We start from the raw sequence: 24921 nt of genomic DNA, 5'->3' as shown, positions 1-24921 counted from the left end.
TCAACACTTGGTTTTCCTTGGAGAGACCAGTACAATGTACATTCTATTTTATTTTATTTGGGTTTCTTATGTCCCTACCTACAACCCTTATCCACCCTAATATGTTCCACACCCCCCACCACTAGGTAGGAGAGAAAGCCGGTTAGAGGGGGAGGGGCAGAGTATGTCTCTTTACTACTCTGGCTGGCTAGGGTCAGCCTTGGGGCAGGTCCAATCCTCGTTTCAGGATCTCTCCAACTTCTTCTTGTCAAACTCCATCAACAGCCACCAGGAGCAGCAGGGGTCAGCATCAGCAGCCTTCTTCTTTCTCAGAGCCCCCCTTTTCCTCTCAGTGCTCTGGCATCTATACCCTCTCAGAGTCTTCAAAATGAAACGATCTACAGCTGGCAAAGGTCATGCCCCTTTCTGAGCCAGCACAAGGCAACCATAGTTAACAGCTGTGGACAAACTAAGAGCAGCCCCATATCCCACACTTGGGATTAAAACAAAAACGTATTTACATAATTGAGTTTTACAAGAAATCCAAACTTCCACTACAGACCAGTGCCTGTGTGCATGACTGAAACTCAGGAACAGTCATGGGCAAGCACATCTGAGCATCCTTCTTATGTGGAGTTGCTGTACACTGCTGAGTTACTATCTCTGTGGAGTTGCTGTACACTGCTGAGTTACTATCTCTCTCTGTGCCAGTTTCCACAGCACTTGCCCAAGGTGCCTTTCCCTTTGAAGGTCTTACTGAGCACACTTTCCCTGTGCTGAACTCTACCTATGTGCCTAGCAACTTTCCAAGTTCTGTGGCCTCTAGTGACCTGTGAAAGCCAGAGGTGGAGCTGAGACCTCTCGACACGCCTTCCTTGGGAGCAAATTTCCCCTCTTAGGCGTCATCTGGATTTCACTAATCTTTATTTGCTTTTGCAAGAGCCAGCAGAATTTAAAGCACCGGGACAATCCCCAGAGACCTTTACTCAGGAAGTGCAACACGGCCGGTCACAACCCAGCCACAAACCAAAGATGAGCTAAATCTCGGCTCTTATTTCTAACCCCTGTACTTCACCAGCTCACTGTACTCGGCCCTAGAGTGTTTAATACGGTTGAGAAAGCAGCAAGAGGACCTCGTTTTCAGCCAGGCTGCTCATGAGAGGGCGGTCCTAGTTCCCAGCAGCATTCTGTCCCTCTCAGAAGGTGTTCAGTGCTGCACAGGTGGACACACTCTGCTACTGCTGCTGAGAGGAAGCCAGGCTTCAGCCCAGAGCACGCCGCTTAGCTAAGAAGTTGCCGCGTCAGAAGGCTCGTCACACATTGTCCTCTAGCAATGTTAGAAAGTAAGTCTGTTATGAACAGTTAGTGGTAAACCCGCTCTACAGTTTACTCTTACTGTTCTGTGCACTGAAGACACTTTCTTGAGTAGGAGAGAAAGAACTGCAAGTATATCGTGTGCTGTGACTCGCAGATAGTCTGCAACCTGCCTTACATATGTCAAGAAAGAAAAAATGGGTAATTTTGCTAGCCCCATAGCTAAAACACGCGTTGTAGCTCTGTCTCCTGCTCCTACATCTTAATCTAAAAGGCTTAATATTTTCTCACTCTAGAGAACTAGGCCAAGTACATAAAATACCATGTAAATGACAGTCTGAATGTACACACTGTCTGAAAATAGTGAGTGCTGGCACTGGGTAATACAGAGTTAGATAGACTCCTCCCTTTATATGTCTTAAGTAAACCTGAATGCCTCACATAGACACAGGCTGCATGCTGGAGAGACACAACGGCCTAAAAGAAAGGCCAGATCCTTACCTTACAGGGGCTAATAGGCCAGCAAAATTTTCTTATCTCATATTAACACAAAGCTTTTGTGCTCTTTTTTTAAAAAAAGTTTAATATTCATTTATCCATTTTGTGTGTGCGCACATGCATATGTGTGCATGTGTGCCGTTTTTAAAAATAAAATAAGCATTTGGATTTGTGAGCATATCGACTGCAAGCGCTGATGCCACTTTTATTAAATGCATGTCAACTGCTTGGAAACCCAGGCACACACTCGGGTTCATTTCTTTTCTCCTCAGGCGTTTCCACAACCTACAACATCTTCATTTTAACAGTCCTCCTTAGTGGTATCATTTAATAGTTGAGGGTTTGCTCAAGTCAACATCAATCTTGCTGATACCGCAAACACTTTGGAGTATATTGACACAACACAGTCTAAACCCACAGCTCGTAAACAGAAGAATTTAAAAACCACTCCTCCCCAGAACATGTCACAATGCACCGAGAACAACCCTTTCCAGTTATACAGTCCTGTCAGGGAAACACAGGAGACATCAGGCACAGGGATCTTTACCAGGCCTCCTCCCTCCACACTCCCCCGTCTTCCCTCCCGTAACATGTCTCTCGTGGTGCAAACCACACGTACTGCATCCACGATTTCTGAGATCACCTCACTCTGGAAATGCTTGCCTAGAAGACACTTTTTTGTTTCATTATCAGTATGTAGCCTTTCACCACAACTTAATCGTAAGTACAAAGAAGTCTTTCCCACAAAAGGAGCAAGAAAAACACATTGTGAATAAAAGTTCCCCTTTAATGAACTTTTAAATGTCTTTGGGTAAGTCTAAATTAAGAATTAAAATGTCTCTTTACCTGATTGGAATATCTCATGCTCACATTTCGTTGGTTCTGGAGTGGGACAAAGCGCTGCACAGGGTCAATGTCTTTAGGACTGATTAACTCTTCAGCTGAAAAAAAAAAAAAAAAAAAAAAAAAGAAAGCAAGTGACATCATGAACAAGCACAAAACACCAGACACCCAACACAGGCAAAAGAGCAGGCTCTAGGGCATTTCACTCAACAAGAGAAAAATGCACATCTTCTAATAGCATGTTCTCTGAGAAATAAGATGTACAAGATCATAAAATAAATACAACAATTAAAACAACAGAAAGTATAGTCTCATCAATAACCAGTGGTCAAACTAAAAATGAAAGGAAAATTAGAAAATACTCATAGGGCCAGGTTGTTTGTTTGATTTTTAAGATAGAGTTTCTCTGTGTAGCCTTGGCTGTCCTAGCCTTGCTTTGTGGACCAGGCTGGTCTTGAACTCACAGAGATCTGCCTGCTTCTGCCTTCCAGAGTGCTGGGATTATAGGCGTGCACCACAGTACCCAGCTCAGGGCCAGGTTTATAGAGTATTTGCTAGTTTGTGCATGGTTCTAGTCCCAACACGGGAGGAGGAGGTGGGGAGGGGAGAAAAACTTCCCTCGGTGTACTTTTGATGAGATGAACGAAGATAAACACACTAAAATTTTAGGGAATGTAGAAAGTGCTGGTAATGAGGAAATGGTGACCATTTATGTACATATTAAATAGAGTTAAACTATACAACACTGCCCTAACTTCCCATCTTCAGATGCTGGGTGAGAAGGGCAAAGCTAAATCCAAAGAGAAAGAAAAGAAATGATAAAGGAGGAAATAAACGTCACGGAATGCAGGGAAACAAGAGAATAGCAAATAGAAACCAGGCTCACGAGAAGCTGAAAAAGGCACTGAGACGTGGCTAAACCGTCCTGACCTGAATAAACAAGCAAGAGCAGAGAGTCACAGCGAGAAACATTCAAAGACTGGAGTGGGAGCATTAATGCCGACCTAAGTGCGACCAGACAGCAAACAAACAAACATACATCCACATGCGAGGTAACCCGGAAAGACACAAACTATGGAAACTGGCTCAAGAGGCACACACAAAAGCAACCGGACAGATTTATATAAAGGTAAAGTGATTGAGACTTTAAACACACACACACACACACACACACACACACACACACACACACACACACACACACACACCTACATACACATGCTCCTTCATATATACATACAAAACACACACACATACACACTCACATTCATACATATACAAAAAAGGATGGTTTCACTAATGATGTGAACCAAAAAGTTAAAGAAAAATTAAAATCAATCTTTTACAAACTTTGAAGTTATAAAAGGGCTTATACGCATTTTCTAGTTCACAACTGCCAAATTAAAAGAAAATATAAACCCAAATCCCTATGGATATATATACACAAGTTTTTTTTAAAAAACGCTAGCAAGTCAAATAACATATAAAGGAATCACATAAGATTTACCAAACTAAAGCAAAGATAGCTTAATATCAAAATATCAATTACTATAAAACAACGTATCAACACAAAATTATTGTTTGTATATGTTGATATGTTGTTCCAGGGAAAGTTTTGAAACTCAGGAACAGACTACATATACAAAGTAAAAATAAATAAAAAAGACACACATCGAGCTAAACTGCAAGTGTGTTAGAAGTAAATCTTTCTGACTTACACTTCCTAAACGTTATATCATTTGTGCTTCAAAAAACACTGCTAGTAAGGTGAAATAATAGCACAGTGGATGGTAGAAATATCAAATTATGTTCCTGAAATGACATATCTAGAATACATAATGAGCTCTTATAAGTCAACAGTGCTGAAAACTCAGTTTAAAAGTAGCCACATATCTGAATAGACATTCTTCCAAAGAAATTACCAATAAACACAAGAGATCTTGCTTAACAGCATTAATAATTTGGGAATGCTAAATAATACCAAAATGAGATACCAATTCACATCCATCAAGATACCTGTAACATTAAAAACAACAGCTCAAAACAGCTAAGAACAAAAGTCAGTGAGGACGTAGAGAATGCAGAACCCCCTGAGTTGTTGGCAGGAGAGCAAAACCATGGCTCCGCATTGGAAAGTCTGGAAGCCGCTCAGAGTGCTCAGACATAGAGGGAGCCTTCGACCCAGTGACACTTTACCACACACGCTTCTCACAGAGATGAAACACGCCAGATGGTCATGTACTCGGGAAAGCTCACTGCAGCATTATTTATGATGGTTCCCAAGTGGAAAGAACCCAAGTGCCCAAGCTGGTGGACAAATAAAATGAGGTAGGGCAGCTGTGGGTGGCGGCCACGCCTTTAATCCCAGCACTGGAGAGGCAAAGGCAGGCAGATGTTTGTTTGGTTTAACCCCCCCCCCCATAGTCTACACAGCCAGTCCCAGGCTAGCCAGGGCCATATAATGAGACCCTGTCTCCCCAAACAAACAGGACAGGACATGGTGGCTTATGGCTCAGGTCAGATCCTAGCACGGTGTGAGAACGGCTGTGTGTAAAAGGCCACCATCAGTTACAATATAAGATTCTGTTTCAAAAACAAAATTATTAATCTATCAATTAATTAAATGAAGTTATATTTATATAATGGAATGTTGCTCTGTCAGAAAAAAAGAATAAAGTGCTGATATAGGATTCAAAATAAAGGAACCTTGAAAACAATATGCTATGGGAGAAAAGCCACACAAAAGGACACGTATTAAGTGACTCTGAGCACAGGGAATGTTCAGAGTAGGTGACAGCAGGACTAGTGATGGCCAAGTACACGTGGTGGGGTGTGGCCAGCAGTGATGTGCTTAGAGGGACGTGTGCGATGAAAATGTGATCACACAATTCTGGGAATAACTAAAAGTAACTCTAAGTTTCCGGTAGGTAAGCTGCGCAGCACAAGAATTACACCCAACATAGGTATTCTACAAAGTGCTCTGAATACCTTGGAAGAAGCCTGTCTGCTCCACACACATTTCCCAGAGACAACACTCTAAAACACTGTCAAGAGCTGGCATGTCCAAGGAGCACTGATGAGCAGCTATCACCGACCTCCACCATAAGTGCACATGGAAGCCCCTTCCGTGTGGCGGTTCCCTGTGGCAACTTTTGATGAGATCTAAGCAGACAGCAAGCAAGTCAAACGTGTAGATGGAAAGGCAGGTGAGGAGGAAGGCCCTAAGTCAGTATTCCTCTGATGGTCTACAGATGTCACCTGGGCAGCGGGTGAGGCACGTCACCTGGGCGGTGGTCACTGTAGCTGGGTTTCTGCTTGAGCAAGGCAGAGGTAGAATAGGGAAGCATGAAATGCAACTCTGCGCCATTTCTTGGAATTCGAGTTGGAAGATACTACGCAATCTGTAGTGAGCACGATCCCCAAGCTAGACATGTGTGTCTTGGTTACACCCACACACCTATACATGAGTAGAGTTAACAAAAAGAAGAAGAAGAAGAAGAAGAAGAAGAAGAAGAAGAAGAAGAAGAAGAAGAAGAAGAAGAAGAAGAAGAAGAAGAAGAAGTAGTAGTAGTAGTTAACTTCTACTAAAATGGACTGGCACACCCCTGCGTTTTGCTGTACTTAGCCTACAAAGCATGCTCATTTCTTAGACAGGCGTGCTGGTGCACGCCTTTAATTCCAGCACTCGGGAGGCAGAAGCAGGTGGATCACTGTAAGTTCGAGGCCAGCCTGGTCTACAAAGCAAGTCTAGGACAGGCAAGGCTAACACAGAGACCCTGTCTCAAAAACAAAAACAAAAACAATAATAAAAAAAATTTAAAAAATCATTTTTCATCTTTAGTTGTACAGTGATCATAAAAACAACACCATGCTGCATCTGGCCTTAATGTGATTATATCCACGGATCCTTCCTTCCCTCCTTCCTTCCTTCCTTCCTTCCCTCCTTCCTTCCTTCCCTCACCCATTCACAGTGCTTTAGGTAATGAATACTTCTGAAAAACAGACCAGGGAGGTAATGATTGTGAAAGTCTCTGCAGTTTTGAAAATATTTTTTCCATTATAGTTCTATTTTGTGGTAACTCAAGCACGTCTGTAATGTTGTCCAGGAAACAGAATTATCAAAGGGTATTTTAGTAACTCCTGGAAGTTCTCATTAATAATATAAAAATATTCCAGATGGCAGAAAAAACCGCAAGGGCAGGAACCCTTAGGAGGTGCTTACTAAGTTCTTAATATTCTTTAAACACTGATCATGTATTACTTCTAACCGGTTTGTTTTGCAGATCACAAAATTGACACACAAAATGCCTCAGAAAATTGTTCACAGCTGACATGAAGTAGATAGGCTTTTATTTGGAGGGAAAAAAAAAATTTTTTTTTCCAAAATGGAAACCAAACACACACAGGGTTCACTGCAGCCGCCATCTACATGCTAGCAGCGTGCTCACTTCAGCTTGGCTCCCAACGCAGGATGGCTTTGTATACGGACACTCTAGAGAAGGGAAGCATTTACATCATCACTAAAATACGAAAAATCCCATAATTGACAAGTATTTTATATTATTCCATGGTTATTTTATAGAAATGAAGCTCTTTTCTTTATTCTTTTTATTTGTAAGTGATGACAATTAAACTAAGAAAAGCTATGTCCTTAGGAAGCCTAAATGCTAATCTACTAAAATAGATAATAAGTCATCTGTTTAGCCAAGGCCTTGAGAGGAGTATTTGGATTTCTTCTGTATTTCCTTGGGCACTACTTCTACGTGTATCTGCACATTCCAGTTTATACAATGTTCACCCAGAACACCACAGGCTGTGTGCTTTTTCCTTATACTTATATCCCCAGTACCCGGCACAGTCCCCCAACACCCCTAGACTGACTCACCAAATAAAGGAAACTGGTAGCATTAGAGTGCATTGAAACACTAACTGTTGTCATTGCATTAATTTCTATAGTGGTAAAAATGACAAATATCCATAGAGGATCAATGAATACACACACACACACACACACACACACACACACACACACACAATTTTTGTCTTTCAGGAAACAAAGGCTCAGTTCCTTGTGGTGCCAGCGCAGTGGCACACATTTTCGCATGAGGAGAGATGAGCATGCAGGAAATGTAAATGGCCAAATGACACACAGCAGTTCTCACACCGTGCTAGGATCTGACCTGAGCCATAAGCCACCATGTCCTGTCCTGTTTGTTTGGGGAGACAGGGTCTCATTATATGGCCCTGGCTAGCCTGGGACTGGCTGTGTAGACTATGGGGGGGGGGGGTTAAACCAAACAAACATCTGCCTGCCTTTGCCTCTCCAGTGCTGGGATTAAAGGCGTGGCCGCCACCCACAGCTGCCCTACCTCATTTTATTTGTCCACCAGCTTGGGCACTTGGGTTCTTTCCACTTGGGAACCATCATAAATAATGCTGCAGTGAGCTTTCCCGAGTACATGACCATCTGGCGTGTTTCATCTCTGTGAGAAGCGTGTGTGGTAAAGTGTCACTGGGTCGAAGGCTCCCTCTATGTCTGAGCACTCTGAGCGGCTTCCAGACTTTCCAATGCGGAGCCATGGTTTTGCTCTCCTGCCAACAACTCAGGGGGTTCTGCATTCTCTACGTCCTCACTGACTTTTGTTCTTAGCTGTTTTGAGCTGTTGTTTTTAATGTTACAGGTATCTTGATGGATGTGAATTGGTATCTCATTTTGGTATTATTTAGCATTAACCCTAATAAATTTGTCCTCAAACTTCTGAGTAAGTTCTTCATTTTTTTTTTAATTGAAGAGATTAAGATTGCCGGGTGGTGGTGGCCCACGCCTTTGATCCCAGCACTTGGGAGGCAGAGGCAGACAGATCGCTATGAGTTCGAGGCCAGCCTGGTCTACAAAGTGAGTCCAAGACAGCCAAGGCTACACAGAGAAACCCTGTCTCGGAAAAAAAAAAAAAAAAGAGAGAGAGAGAGATTAAGATTATTGAAAAGAGCCCTAATTTCCCTGGAAACACTGTTACAGAAAAAAGAATCCAATTTTTATGGTATATTTTTAACTAGACCGGTAAACAGTGGCTAGAGATGGCTGAGCAGCTAAGTGTTCTTAGGGAGAACCAGAGCTTGGTTTTCAGCTCTATGAGGCACCTTAAGGTCACCTGTAACTTTAGCTCAACAAGGCAAGCTGCTTTTCACAGCATACAAATGAAAACAAGATACAAGTTAGAGTCACTACTACACAGGATGTTTGGTTTTCAGGCTAAGATGCCCACAGAGGTTACAGGTAGCAGGGGCACTCTGCAGACTTGGGATGCACCATCAGTTACAAGCCGTGTCACTCCGGCTAAGTTGCTTTTCCCGAGAAGCAACAAGGACTGCTTAGGATAACAATTGTGGGTTATTGTGAACTGGGAACTGTGCCTAGATTTTAAGGCAGGGATCACATTGGCGTTTCTGGAACAGAGTGTGGCAGGCAATACACAGGAAGCACTCACCCAAGCTCAGGGCGACACAGCTTTCACATTAAAATTTACTAACACACTTGAGAATCATAAGAGTTATTTCTCATTGTCAATTTGATCAGATTAAGAAATACCAAGAACACTGAGGTACACTTTTGACTATGAAGGTGTTTCTAGAGGAGGTCAATGAGGAAGATGTACCCTAGATGTGAGTGGAACACCCAAAGGCACCTGTCCTATACTGAGCAAACTGGGGAGAAGGAGAGGCAGCTGAGCACAATACTCATCTCTCTGCCTCCTGGTTCTTTGCCATGAGAGAAGCAGCTTCCTGTTTCTGGGGCTGTGTTCCTCCCACCATGACAGACAGCACTGCAGGCCAAGACAAATCCCTCCTTCCCTAGGTGGCTTCTGATAAGATGTGTGGTCACAGGAATTAGCAAAATAATCAATAAAGGGATAATCATAACCTTCATAAAAATGTCTAGCCCTAGTAGCAATTAAATAAAATGCTTAGTTCTAAGAAAGCCACTCATCTGTACAGTAATCTGCTTACAGTACCTGCTGTACACATCGGGCCACTGCAGCCTCACACATACCCCAGTTAGAATGGCTCTCATTAAGAAAACCAAAGACAACAAATGCTGGCCAGGATGTGGGGAGGGCAATCCTATACACTGTTGGTAGAAGTGTGAACTGATGTAAGAACTACAGAAATCAGTGTAGACGGGGTTCTCAAAAAGTAAGAAATATCACAGGACATCTATGCCACTCCTGGGAATATATCCAAAGGCCTTTTCTACCACTACAGAAATACTTGCTCATCCACAGTCCATGCTGTTCTATGGCAATAGCTCAGGAGTAGAATCGACCTAGATATCTAACAACTGATGAGTAGATAGTAAAACTATGGTACACACACACACACACACACACACACACACACACACACACACACACACACACGCACACATACAAGTACACACACACACACGCACGCATGCACACATACAAGTACACACACACACACACATACACACACACGAACACACATGATGAAATATTATTCAATTATAAAAAACAAAATTTTCAGGAGAATGGAAGGAACTGGAAAATGCACTGACTGAGTAATCTAGGCCCAGAAAGACAAACACTGCATATTCTCTCTGACATGCAGATTCTAGTCTTGACTTTTCAGACTTGTGTGTTTAATTTGGAGTGTCTACAGAGGCCAGGAAGTCAGAAAGGCCCCAGGGAGAGTGATGGGGAAGAGATCTTTAAGAGGGTAAGTAATAGAACATACATTATAAGGATGTAGGGGAGGACCACAGGGTTAAACCAGGATGGGGGTAAGAGGAAGGCTTAGTCCAAACAGAAACTATGAAAAAGCTTTATGGAAACCTACCTACTTTGTAAGCTATGCAAAAAAATGCAATCAAAAATAAAATTTAAGGCTGGGTGTGGTAGCACATATCTTTAATACCAGCACTTGAGACGCATAGGCAAGCAGATCTCTGAGAGTTCAAGGCCAGACTGATCTACACAGCAAGTTCCAGGCTAATCAGAGTTACGAAGTGACACCCTGTCTCAAAAATCAAATCCAAACCAAGGGAGCAAATATAAAACAATCCAACCTCTCCATGGATGGGTAATCTGCATGGGTAATCAGAATGGGAAAACCCGCTCCCAGAAGCCACAGGTTATTAAACAAAATTCCCAGTGCCAGGAGAGAAACCATTTTATAAGTTGTTGGCCAGTGCTGTGCCAGAGGCTTCCACACAGCCTTTGCCACTGCTGGCTGCCCACCAGGACTAGACACTACTAAAGATACCTGTAGATACCTGTAGCTATTACTAAAGACCCTATTGCAAAAGACACCGCATACTTTGGTTAACAGAGAAAAGGAGCTGGAACTGACCAGAAAACTCCCTTCCTTCTGACAAGCTTTGGTAGTACTAGGAGGTACTGTCCAGGCTACGGGGGCAAAATGTCACCATCAGGCTTTCTCAATGTTACCTGTGTTTGACCCCATCAACCTGCCAGGCCAGGTGTATCTAGGGAAACGGTGGCGTGGCCACACTGGGGTGGCAGTTAGCTTGCTGGCTTAATCTGAGGACTGATCTATAAGACAGAATTCATGCCTCACAGTATAAACCCACTCAAGAGCCCGTGACTGGGGGCTTCCTTCAGGCGGCCCCTGTGGTGGAGGAATGGCAGACAGGAAACTATGAGCAAGATTAGAGCAGGGGCTCACTGTGCCCTCTGTATTGGGGTGGTGAGGCACCCCAAGTGTTTATAGTTGAAGAAATGATGCAACATAGTCGACACTTGAAAGGAGCACAAAGCAGAAACTTATTTTTTGAAGACCAAAAGAAGAAAAGCCGCTGGGCGGTGAGAGTTGCTCATGAAAGAGAAATAATACAGATGGCATAGCGAGCAGGTGTTTGGAGTGGGAATCGGCAGTTTGCTGACGAAGCAGCCATGCTAGAAAAACTAAAAGCAGGGCAAGGCTGTGTCACAATTTCTCTAGTCTTCTGTGGTGATGGAATATTAAATTTACTTTGGATTCAGCTTTTCTGGAGGGTAGACATGAAAACATGTGCTTTTATCCAATGACAAAGACTGCACTCGTGGGAGTGAGGCCTGAAGATTTTCTTGTATTTGTGAAGGTGACTGGACATGATCGTATAATACTAAGCTTTGGTTAAGAACAAATTTTGGAGCTGGACATGGCAGCACATGCCTTTAACTCAGCACTAGAGGCAGAGGCAGGCAGGATCTTTGAGTTCGAAGCCAGCCTGGTCTATATAGTGAGCTCCAGACTACACAGCACTACACAAAGAAGTTCTAAAAGGCAACAAGCTGTTCTGTTTGTTTTATTTTCTTACAGAGAGCGTGACTGGAGAGGCCATTAGTCTTAGGAGAGAACCTACTGTCATGGTCGTTTTGGTAAATGGGCATGTTATCAAACTGCCTTCCATGTGTTTACACGTATACCCATAGGCTAGGGTTGCTCTCAACCTTAGTCAGCAAAGCTGCTTCCTGAAAACAGTATAACCCACCCAAATAAGTGACTCAGCCGGAAGAGGTGTCTCCATCACTCTCCCTCCTTCCACCTCAAGGCTCAGGGTGTATGTGGGAGAGAAGACAGACAGAGCTGGACGGTGCTGAGGAGTATTTTAAGATTCTGTCCTTTGGAAATGACATGGCCGCTGTACTTAGGAACCCACAGAAGCTGCGGACACAGACAGAACACCTGCTCAAGCCTCTGTGTGGATGGGGGAGAGGATCGCTAGCCTTTCTGTCTCCCTGGGAAGCTACAGTCCAGGAGGGGCACTCTTTCGCTTAGTGATACAGCCACTGTTGGTTGCCTACACATCAGGAAATGAGCCCACGTCCATGGTCACGCCCACAGCCACGGTTGAACTCAGTGGGTGGCAGAGAAAGAGGTCCAGAAAGTAGCAGGACTTGCTGGGAGGAAGGGTTCTAGATAGCATGGGAGGGAAGAGTAGAAGGCAATGGGAGTGAACAGGATAAAACTGAATTTTATGTTGTATTAAGTTGTCAAAGAATCTATGAATATCAGGGGAAGGCGTAACTAAAACTAAGGAAATATGAAAAAGCATTACAGAAACCCACTGCTTCATTAGCTAACTTAAAATATACATTTAAAAGGAGCTTGACCATAGCTACCTTCTGTACTTCCACAAAAGTATTTTATCCCAAAGATCACAATTTCAAGGTTATTTATTTCTATAAAAGCTTCAGAAAGGTACTATATTTTCTATAGAGCAATCTTAAGTGATTGGTACTGAAGTTTTCAACTTAATATCATTACAGATAGTTTATTGTATATATGTGTAATAATATAAATGTATATGTAAAAAATTAAAAAAGTTTAAAAAAACAAAAACAAAAAAGTGATTACAGATGGTGGTTTTTAGACAAGTCAAATAGCTCTTAAAATACATCATGTTATTTAAAATTAACATTTGTAATTTACTTATTAAAGAACTCTGACTTTCTAGAAGTTGATTCTCTAAGAAAAAGGATATACTGTGAAAAATGAATCATTTTCTCAAACAGTGTGTATTCAGAAAACAGCATAGATATTATCAATAACTATAATAAAATAAAATAAAAAAAGTTTTGTTGCATAAAATTCACTTAGGCACACGCACACACAGCATGGCATCCTCACTCGATTTCAGTAGGATTAAAACCTGACCCATATTGGTGAAAGACAGAGTATTTCTAAAGATTCACTGCTGTTATTCTCCTGTAAAAATATGAACCCCAGTTAGTGGCTTTAAAACGCCTTTGTAAAGATATCAAACCGTAGTTCCTTTAGTGAGTAAATACAGCCTTGTTAGTAAGTACGGGGTCTAAAATCTTAATGACCAGCCATGGACATTTGAGGGTTTATGAAATGCTCAAGAATTCAGGGCAGCAGCTGGATAACCCAGTGTACAAATGCTCACCCTAACCAGCACACATGACGGGACGGTGAGGCTAGGCCAGCATGGAGGGGCACAGCACAGCCTTTTCTCCTCCCAGATGGAAATCAGCATTTGCTTTCATAAAATATGCGTCCTGCAGGCTCTCAGATGCCATGGTCAGTACTTTGGTAGGAAAGAGAGAGTCTTCTTTTTGAGGCACTGCAGAGCATTTCTTGCTCGTTTGGGCCATGAAGCAGGAACAGAAGCATGGGATGTACGTTCCTGTTCACAGGAAAACACTGCATACGTAAAGAAAGACCTGTGCACAGCCAGCACTCTGGTTAAGAGTAAGAACGGACAACGATTTTCTGCTGAGGGACAGTGGTAACTTCCTTTTTTAAAAGGTCAGTTTTAAAAGCTCATGGAGAACACGGCTGATTCTGCGTCCTGAGGCCTCGGCTTTCCCCAGGGCCTTCCCTGGGTTATCACTCTTTCTGGCTGCTGTGATTCCAAGCTCGGTATTTAGCAGACACCAGGAGGAGAAGGCTGACAACTTTAAGCCCAGGTTCTAGGAGTCCGTTTTCAGGCCCAGAACCACAGGAACAGTTTCATCAGGTCCTATGTCACCTCCAGGCACACAGCAGCTTGTGGCTGCACCTTGGCTGACTGCTCCTTGGCTAAAATGTGTTTAGTTTAGGCTTTGAGTCTCAAAAACCTTTCTAGTCACACAAATGAGATAGACATAAGCGTTCCAGCCGGTAATAGCCTTTGTGTCTTTTGCTGAGACAAAACAAAACCCTTTCCCTTTAATGAGAGAAAACTTTCCTCCGTGCCATTGATTAGGGTTAAATGTACATTAGACCGAGAAAACAGAAGTAAACAAGTGAGTGGAACAGAGAGCATCGGCTTGAGTTTCTGCTTGGTTTATATTGGCTCTTGTGTACCGTGTATAAAAGCTCAAACTGAACACTGGGCATCCAGCCTCCGGAACCTTCTTTCCTCGTGGACAGTGAACGCAAGCCGGAGACAGCCACTCTTCCAGCACAAGCAGTTAACACAGATTCTCAAAACCATGAAGGCAACAGTCTTTCACACAGTGATAGGTTTTTGAGTTTTTTGTTGTTTTTAGTTAGGTTGGTTCATAATCTGTCATCCGTGGATTCTGGCTCGAAAACCACAGCCTTTTTGATAAAAAGATAGTATACTAGAAATTTTACGAAAGTATGGGATAGAAGGATGCATAGTAAGTCTGTTGTCTTTGTCAAATTTTCTTACGGCTATTCTGATTCCGTTGTAAGAATAGGGTTAAAAAATGATTTTTCAAACGATCAGAAGTAGCCTCACTGAGCTACTAGGTAGGAAAGAAAATTAACAACATGTATTTATTGAAAAAAAAAAAGACAATTTTCAAAGATAACCAAGTAGTTTACTAAACTTTGCTCAAATATTCATGTTAGAGTAAGTCAGAAACGCTGTCACACCATACACCACCAACTCAGTTTCCACAGGCTTCTGCTAGAAGCTGCAGCTGGGTGCAGACAGTCACAGGAGGTCATAATGCACTCACCCACTGCACTTCTCTTCCTGGAACTGCTGGACACTGCTGTTACCTTTACAATCTAGAAACTCGCCAGAGAACTAACAGTGCGAGGTTCCACCCAAATCCAATTCCACCGAAAGGAAAAACATCACCCAAGATATATTTATTCCTAACAACTTGATAACAGGGACAGAAAACAGGTTCCCAATTTTTTCCACTTACCTAGAAGTTTTGCAATGATATAAAGAGCTTGTCCCCAAAGAAACAATTTCCCGTCACGGCCACAGTTACTAGGAAACCGCTTCTGACTCCCAGGGTTTCTTTTCTCATATTCTACAAAGTCAGCTGGGACATAATAGTACTTTGGTATAACAGGATAGCCTACAGAGGTAAAAAAACAAACAAACAACAACAAAAAAACCCAAGCATATTAAAATACAACCAAAACAGTGTTTTCCCCAAATTTCCCTTTGAAGAACCTGTGAGGGACAGAAGTGAGTTGTACAGGAGCAGACCCAGTGAGCTACAGACAAGCGTGACATTCTGGTCCTTTTAGATGTTGCAAGGAAAACACATGGAGAAGAATTTCTTGACTTTAGAACTAATTCACTAGTGTATTAGGTTGAGGCAGCTATGCATGTGTATCTCCTTTAATAGCAAACAACTTTAAGTCAACATGTGTACATGCACATACATATCTGTATATAAAGATATTTATCTATCAATAATATATATGTATACAGAGTATATAAATATTAAAACACACCAAGCATGGTGGGGCATGCCTTTAATCCCAGTACTCAGGGAAACAGAGGCAGCTGGATCACTGTGAGCTGGCCTGGTCTACAAAGCAAGTCCAGGGCAACTAAGGCTACACAGAGAAACCCTGTTCCAAAAACAAACAAAAAATTTCAAAGTCATATGCTCAGTCTATAGTAGCATTGTAAATGAGGTACTATTTAATCTTTAATGAAGAATTATAACTCTGGGCCACTGGTTAGTGAAAATAAATCCCTATTAAATATTAACCCTGTTTTCTATTATCCAGTGTCATTGAAGAAAAGAAAACCAATCTTTTCTTAAAGCATATCTTTTAAAGATATACATTTCAGAAGATGAAATCACTGTTTAATGGATAAGTTCATTGTAGGGTGCAGAAGAGTTCTCTTGTAATGGCAACGCACAGTAAACCTTGTTTTGTAATGAAATTAAACAATAGCCTTGAAATGTCGCTGCCCTCTTTATGCATCAGTTGATAATGATGTACGTGCTTAAAACCCGAGAGCGGGGAGTGACCTCACTCTGAACATGAAGCTGCAGAGAGCGGGGAGTGACCTCACTCTGAACATGAAGCTGCAGAGAGCGGGGAGTGACCTCACTCTGAACATGAAGCTGCAGAGCTGAGTATGATAGGTGATGACTTTCACGGAGCCAACATCCCTTCCTGAATACTAAAAGGCCTGCTTCCAGAAATTTCAAATATTTCATTATTGCACTATTTTGCACTATTTCTCAAAGAAGAGAGGAGAATACTGATAGCATAACTCCTTTAAAAATTATTCACTTTTAATTTAAAAATGTTCACCCGTAAGCATTTTACAACTTTTAACGTTATGAGCATTGAAAAGGTAAAATAAAATATAAAATATTTTCTTCAGGTATTCCTGGAATCCTGCACCCTAACACCCCAGTCAAAAAATTCATGTGCAACAAGAATGGGGCCCAGTGCTGTGAATGACACGTCATGCGTTATGTACATGAGACTACTTATTTGTCGTGCCTAGCACACCGAAACTTTTATCTTACATACAAATTTTCAAAGCTATTCTCATGAGACTATAATTCTATTACTATTTCCAAACCCCAAAGATATCTAGAGTATTGTCCTTGAATCCCTTTGGGAATTTCCCAATTATGCTTTTTTTATGGGTCCTGCTGGTGTTTGACTAAAACTAATACATTCTTACTCATGGGGTTTGCATTTTGACTACTTCTAAAACATTAAACCAGTCTTCAAAGAATGACATCTTGGTACAAGGACAAACATTTAAAATGCCATGCTAAAAGCCCCAGAAGCATCTCCAAGGAGGAGTTAGACTGTCTCATCAATGTTCCTGCCATTAGGCAAGAGCAGTCTTTCCAGGCAGCCCTGTGAAGGTCTGGGGCTGGAGGGTAACACTCACTGTTCTGGCTAGTTGTTGGGAGGATCTGCTCTTTGAGGTTGCATTGGTCCCGTCCGGATAGCTGACTCAGCAGCACTAGATGGAGGACTGCCTCTCTCCAGCAGGGCTTCCTACTCTCACCTACCTCATCTGGAGAGCATCTTTAGGCATAGATGCCCCTAACCGCATTTGATATATGGCCTTTGACACAGCTCCCTGCTAGCTCTCCCCTCCCTGCACCTATAGGATACTTAAGTACTGTGTTGCCATTCATATAATAGAAGCGTGCTGCCTAATGCAAATAAAGCATCCTTAAACTGCCTGGTTCCAACCAATTATGTACACCTATTCTGGGAGCTGCCCACCCATTCCCCAAGGACTATATATAGCCTTTGTTCTCTCTGAGTTGCTGAAGTGGTTCCTGGAGGCTATTCCATCTTGCTCTCAGCCTTTTGAGCCCTGCGTCTCGCTTCTGCTCCTCCTGTCTTCGTAGGATGGTGGCCAACAGCCCCCAGGGAAGAGGAGACCCACCGCTAGTCTTGTCGATTTGACACACAAACTAGACTTATCTGAAAAAAAGGGACCCTTTGTTGAGAAAATGCCCCCATAAGGCTATTTCTTAATTAATGACGGGCAAGGGCCCAGTCCATTGTGGGGGGAGCCAGCCCTGGGCTGGTGGTCCTGGATTCTGTAAGAAAGCAGGCTGAGCGAGGTAGGGAGCAAGGCAGTGAGCAGCACCCCTCCGCAGCTTCCGATGCTGCTGCTGCCTCCAGGTTCCTCCCCTGCTCAAGTCCTTATCCTGACATCCTTTGACAATGAACAGCCAAATGCAAATATAAGTCAAACAATCCCTTTCTACCCAACTTGCTTTCCAGTCCTGACGTTTCATCACGACAGCAGACACCTGACTAAGACAGCCACTGAACCATGACTTAGCTAAAAACTAGGTGCTTCACAGCACTGTAACACTCCACAGAGTAAAGAAACTACAGCACCACCATTCCACAATTCAGTCCCCGTGCCAACCATCTCAGCATCACCACAGCCACAACCACCTACACTCAAGACCATCCCTGTCACGCCTAATCAACTGCTTTTGTAAAATACACTTGTTAAACTAAATTAACAGAGATTATTCTAATTTCAACTGGAGTATCATTTAGTTTTCAATATAATACAGATAATTGTGTTTTATAAAGGACTCAGGTACATGTTTCAAATGAACAAGGAAATGCTGGTGGACAGAATTCTTGATAAAAAAAAAAAAACAACCAACTGTACCTTCTGTGGTCTGATGAAGCAAAGGTGTCAAAAGGTCTTGGTATTCTTTGACTTGCTCAAGATTGCCTCTAAAAACACCTAAAAGGTAAAATACAAAATCCAATACTGACTGTGCTCAATAAGCAGACAGAGATTTTGCCTTATAGAAACTTCTAAGCCCTTCAAAAATTATTCTGCTGACTTATGTAAATGAAAACATAAAATTGAGGAGAAATGCAAATATGTATGACATTTATATAGAAATTGATTTTAGAAAGTCATGTTAGCATTTAGAATTAAATATTGAATTAACTGAAATTTCACTATACTTACGCATAAATGTTATAGATATTCAATACCATGATCATAGTATTTATGACTTCTATGATAAGCTTTTCTTTCTAAGTATGAACAAGATACTGCATCGATATTAAAGACTTCAAAATGGTTCTTAAAATTCTTTAATCATGTAGAAGGTAAGAAAAGAAGTCTAAGTTGTCCTCTGACTTTCAGTCCTGTGTTTTGGCATATATGCACCTGTATTGGCAATTTATGCACACATAACATACACACATACATATATATACATACACATGAGTCTATAAAAATTCTTTAAAGGTCTGACATTCACCCAGAGAGCAGAACTGCAGAAACACGCAGAGCTGTTACCATGGCTGGAGGCTAGTCCATTGCTGAATAAAAGGAATCACTCATTTCAGCTATTTTTATTCTGTGTGCTTACGCGTGCATGTTTCTGTGTACGTGCAGGTGACATGCATGTGTGTGCAAGCCATAGATGGACACTGCTTGCTTTCCTTAACCCCTCCCTGTCCGGCTCTGAACTGAACCTGCAGCTCACTAATCCTGTTAATCTGGCTGGCCAGTGGCTTCAAGGATCCACCCCCTCTCTGCTTCCCAGCACTGAAGTTACAGCCACATGCTTTTCAGGCAGGTGCTGGAGACTGCACTCAGGTCCTCCTGCTTGTACGACAAGCACTTTGCCACCTAAGCCACCGCCCCAACCCTCAGCTATTCTTTAAGTCACTTGTACTCTGAGTCTTCAACTTCAGGAAAGAAGTTCACTTACCATCAATCATCATGTAAAGAAAAAATATGGGAAATTCACATTCAATGCCATCAAACAGCTGGAAGAGACAGTAAAACATTAAGGTATGTATGTAACAACCTGGGGCAGCTACATTTTAGGTTATATGCAAGGAACTTATTTATAGCAATAAATTCAGCTTGAGACCAGTTGTTCTTGAACTTTTTTCAGGCCTTTTATTCCAAAGCTCATTAAACAGCAGTCGCTAAATGATTTTTGTTTTGTTTTGTTTCAAGACAGGGTTTCTCTGTGTAGCCTTGGCTGTCCTGGACTCACTTTGTAGACCAGGCTGGCCTCGAACTCACAGAGATCCACCTGCCTCTGCCCCGAGTGCACTAAGGACTCATTAACACAGCCAGCGCTAACTAGAGCAGCGGTTCCTAGCCTTCCTGACACTGCAGCCCTTTACACAGTTCTCATAAATTTACTTCATTACTACTTCATAACTGTTTTTTGCTAGTGTTATGAATTGTAATCTAAATACCTAATAAACCATATGTCTGATATTTGACCCCTAAAGGGGTCATGACCCACAGGTTGAGAACCGCTGAGCAAAAAGTCAGACATTTTGCTCCAGAGGCTCACAGTACAGTGGGAAGGCACAAATAATAAATAACCGCAGTATGGCACACACTGTGCATAAACAGCACATCAGGAACATAGATTAAGAAACATCTGCTAGCCGAGTGTGGTAGCCACTGCCTTGAATCCCAGCACCCAAAAGGCAGAGGCAGGAAGATCTCTATGAATTCAAGGCCAGCCTGGTCTACGGAGTGAGTTCCAGGACAGCCAGGGCTACACACAAAAACCATGTCTTGAAAAACCAAACAAAGAAAAGAAGAAAAGAAACATGTGATTCTGTCTTGAGCGTCAGGGAAGGGTTTGGCCACATGGCAATAAAGTAGCTAAAACAATGTACAGATCGAAGAGTACAGACAACAGTGTCACGGGGACAGAGCACATCAAAGAAGCGATCACAAGTCCCTACTTTAAGAATGCACAGGCAGAAGCCAGCGGGTGGGCAGGAAGATGCTCAAGGACCTGGGTACTGGGAGGTCAGGGAACCAGCGGAGAACACTGAGAAGGGTCGGAGTCTTTGTTACCTTTGCTTCCAGGCTGAACAGTTGGCAGTACTTAGGAGTCGTAGAGCAAGAAGTGCGGAATCAACTCAGAGCATAAGAGCAATTCAAAGAGAAAAGATGGCAGCCCAGACCCTTGTCTCAACTTTAGTACTATGGAGATTTTGAGCAGCATGGGGGAAATTTTTTTTTTCTTTTTTTCTTTTTGGTTTTTTGAGACAAGGTTTCTCTGTGTAGCCCTGGTTGCCCTAGACTCACTTTGTAGACCAGGCTGTCCTCGAACTCACAGCAATCCGCCTGTATCTGCCTCCAGAGTGCTGGGATTAAAGGCATGCGCCACCATGCCCTGCCAGCATGAGTAATTTTGTCCCATCCCCAGCCTCCACTAATCTGAAATCTATAGATCCTGTCCAGTGTCGAGTTGGGTGACAAACTGTATGGAGTACTAGCTTAAGCCAAGAAGTAATACAGAAAAGGGGGAAAATAGGCTCTAAAGAGCCTCAGTCACAATTTTGCGAATGATAAAAGTGGTTCAGTGATTGGGCCTGGCAAGATGGTTCTGCAGGAGAGATTGGCAGTTGCTGTCAAGCCCGAGGGGACCTTAGTTTCATTCCTGGAGTCACATGGTGGAAGGCAAGAACGAATTTCCAGGATACTGTTCTCTGATCTCCACATGCTCACCATGGCATACGCACACAAATGGGCAGCTGTGCACATGGCGCTCGCTTGCTCTCTTCCTCTCTCTCGCCTTCTCATGCCCTCTCTCTGTCTCTCTCTCCCTCTCTCCCTCTCACCCCCCCCCACAAAAAATTAGTTAAATATTTAATTTTTTTTTTAAAATGGTGGTTAAGTGGTAAGGAGACGCCTAGAGTGACTCAGATATGGACCTAGGTAGAGGACCAGGCTGACTGTAGGACACCTAAGTGCAGAGGTCTGTCTATGTTGTCAGTGCACATAGGGAGGACACTTGAAGGCACACTATGAGTCGGGGATAGAGTCCATTATGAGCAACAGTAACTGAGAGAGCTTGGTAGGAAGAAAAGCACAGTGAGGATGGACCCCAGAAGTAGACGAAGAGGGAGACCGACACAGACAGAAAGTGGGGAGGGCGGGGAATATGTGGTCACAGCAAACAGAATACTCCAAAAAGGAAAACACAGTTAACGCTCAGATACCAGGAGACTCAGCAAAACTGGGTGAGAGAAGCCTTCATTCTGAGCTAGGCACTGCGACCGCCTGAGGCCAGCCAGAGCTAGTAGGAGGCAGTCAAGGTGCCCCAGTCAGTGCAGCTTTTCTGAAAGCTTGTGAGAACTTTGTGAGGGAAGGCTGGGCTGACAGCCGACAGAACAAGGCGCTAGGGGTAGGTTTTGAGAATTATGACTCAGCAGGGCTCAGTTTCCAGCCTGTGAGATACATGCTGCCAGAGCTGAGAGCCACTGTAGAGACATGCCTTTCCTGCCTTGGTGGACTGCGCTCCATGGACTATGAGCCAGAATGACTCTACCCTCACATAGATGATTTCTGTCTCCAGCTCTGTAACCCAGACACGAAAAGTAACTAGTACACCAGGGCTGCACACAAAACACAGGCCATGCTTTTCAGGGTCATGCTGCTACAACCAGCAGATGGGAGGTTGACATGAACAAAAGCTGAGGGAAGGCTTCTGTTCGTGTCTTTAGTCATGGGCACTGATGTGTTTCCGCCAAAGGAAAACAAGTGAGTTGGGAGATGCAAATGGAGGGAAGGTAGAAATGGGAAGATGAGGAACAGGGACCCATAGCCTACCAGAAGAAAATGTTCAGTGGGATCCCCCCAAAACTGTTTAAAAGCATAGGATGTGCATACACACAGAGAGATATGTGTGTGTATCTATATCTATAGATGTCTCCATGTGGAATACCTCAAGAAAGTGAGACAGCATCTTCCACGAGACAGGACACAGAGGGTAAGTGCTGGTAAAGGGAAGGATGCAGTAGAGGATGCCACACAGAACAGAAGGTTCCCAGCACCAACAGGGCAAAGAAATGAGAACCTGTGTCCAAAGTTTGTTTGTTTTTAGGACGGTCCTACAGGACCATAGAGCAGACCTAGCAAGAGGTGAGAGGAGCGACAAAACCGAGAGTCCTGGAATGTGGACGGCTCCCACTCTGTCTGCAGCTTTCTCTCGTGTTCCTCAGCAGGCGAGGGACTGGGTGAAGGAGTTCAAGGTGTTTTGTGTTCTGACAGGGTCTCATGATGTCGTCCTGGCTGGCCTGGAACTCACTATGTAGAGCACACACCTCAAACTCACAGACACCCTCCTGCCTCTGCCCCTGCACCTAAACACAGACATTAAAAACATGAAACACTATGCCTGGTTCAGTGTAGTAGTTGTAAAGAGATCATTTGCTTAATAACATAAAAGCAGATGACATATAGGAACAAAACCATGTAGGAGAAATAGGCTTCGTAGAAAATGCTAAAAATATTGTTTAGCCCGTGAATTCGTGGGACCCCCGTGGTAAAACGAGTTAACGCTTATCGATCAGTGACTATGTATCAAGCACAATTCTAAGCATTGATATATATTAGCATTCAATCTCCAGAAAAAGCTCGCGGTATAGGTGATATTATTTCTAGCAATACATAATGTTAACACAGCCAGGTGGAGCAGAATCTCACAACAAGACATTAGTCTCCTGGATCCACGCTTTTGACTACTTGCATGTGCTACTAGCATGGACCAGTGTGTGGTACCTTAATCTCAGCTGGTTTGTAATAGCGTCTGTTGGCATCTTCCAATGACGTTCTATACCCATCTCTCAAGAAACGCTTAAATCCGTATTTTCCTTTTAATTTCCTGATGACTTTATCAAGTGTCTGGCTGAACAGAGCTTCATCATCCAAGGCAAATGCAGGATAACTGATGCAGGGGAGCAGGGCAGCATCTGTGTTCTGGGGTCATTAAGATAAGGAGACTGTAAATACCTGCAGTGACCTGACCAACACAGTCCAAGAAGATTCATGTCAAATTAAAGTCAAAAAGCTTATCAACTGACAGTGAGCTTAAGACAGATGCTCCTACAATGCATTTTTGTAAATCTGATAAAACACACAACACTTTATTTATTAATAAAAAGAATTTTCAGACTTCAATATCAGGCTGCAACTTAAAAATTATAATGGAACAGAATGTGAAAAGTTAATGCTTACTGACACAACTTAGTTAACAGAGCAATTTGCCTGTAACAGTGAAAGGGAGAAAACAAACAAAAGGCCCAACAACTAACTGAGTAAATTAGCACCCATTAGCATTTATATTGCAGAAGCAATTAGAATTTATATTATAGAAATTTGTGTATTGAATGGAAACATGCTTGTTCATAGAAAAGCACTATTCTAGTTTCTTAAAAACAAAAAGTTCTGTTCATTACAATATGTGGGAACACGTATCAGGATGTTGCCAAAGTGGCAGAATAAATGGACAGATCATTAAACAAACAGATAATAGCTTTTTATTGGTTTTGTATTCACTACGATCTGGCATTACTCATATAAAAAGTTAACCAGTCTGTCTGGGGTAGGTTTTGAAGGATAACAAACCCCTGGGAAACTGGGCAGTCAGGTCCAGGAGGCACACAGAAGCTCCGTGAGACAGAGAGATTCAGACATGTTTCACCTCGGGGCCAAGATGAGGTGAATTTTTTCTAAGACTCCATTATAAAAACAACGATTCCTTTGTTAAATGCTACTTTTGCTAATTTCTCCGAGAGAGAAATAATGCTGACTGTTCTGTTGTCCCTCAAAAGTCTCAGAGGACTGGACAGCTTTGCCCGAAACTGTTAACTTCCTCCCTGGGCCTCAGAGGCTGGAGGAAGGGGACACATCTGCATCACATCTTCTCATCCTACGGCTCCACACCGCAGTGTGCTTTCTTGAAAAGTAGATAAACACAAAAAAATCATGAGAATTCATTTCAGTTAGCTATAATGTCATCTCACATGAGAGCGTGATTCTCGGGGTAGCAGTGAGCACAGCGTCTGCCTGTTGCGATTGTGAGCATCCAGATCCACAAATATAACCGACCAAGAACAGCCCTGGGAATAGAAAGACACACCTCAGGGAACTGTAAACCATGTGACAGTCTTCCTCAAGACACAACAATTAAACAATTCTCTATCACTAACTGCAATTGGGTAAGAGATTATCAAGACCTTAATGTAAATGAGTGCTTTGCCTGTATTCATGTTTGTGTACCCCATGCATACCTG

At 42.7% G+C, this 24921-nt stretch overlaps 1 protein-coding gene across 2 annotated transcripts in view; it reads right to left on the bottom strand.

Annotated features, from left to right (window-relative positions):
• Phkb (phosphorylase kinase regulatory subunit beta) overlaps positions 1-24921 on the bottom strand; it is a 201128-nt gene that overhangs the window by 73731 nt on the left and 102476 nt on the right. For both annotated transcript variants that reach the window (XM_051169047.1, XM_051169048.1), the window contains exons 9-14: positions 24652-24747; positions 23408-23605; positions 19575-19632; positions 18509-18586; positions 15288-15446; positions 2638-2732 (exon numbers count right to left, since the gene is read on the bottom strand). In XM_051169047.1, the coding sequence (XP_051025004.1) occupies positions 2638-2732; positions 15288-15446; positions 18509-18586; positions 19575-19632; positions 23408-23605; positions 24652-24747 (684 nt within the window). The remainder of the gene's footprint in view (positions 1-2637; positions 2733-15287; positions 15447-18508; positions 18587-19574; positions 19633-23407; positions 23606-24651; positions 24748-24921) is intronic.

The sequence above is a fragment of the Acomys russatus genome, chromosome 26, assembly GCF_903995435.1.
Source record: "Acomys russatus chromosome 26, mAcoRus1.1, whole genome shotgun sequence".
Lineage (NCBI taxonomy): Eukaryota > Metazoa > Chordata > Mammalia > Rodentia > Muridae > Acomys > Acomys russatus.
The sequence above is the reverse complement of the archived record's forward strand: the minus strand, read 5'-3'. Positions and strand labels throughout refer to the sequence as shown.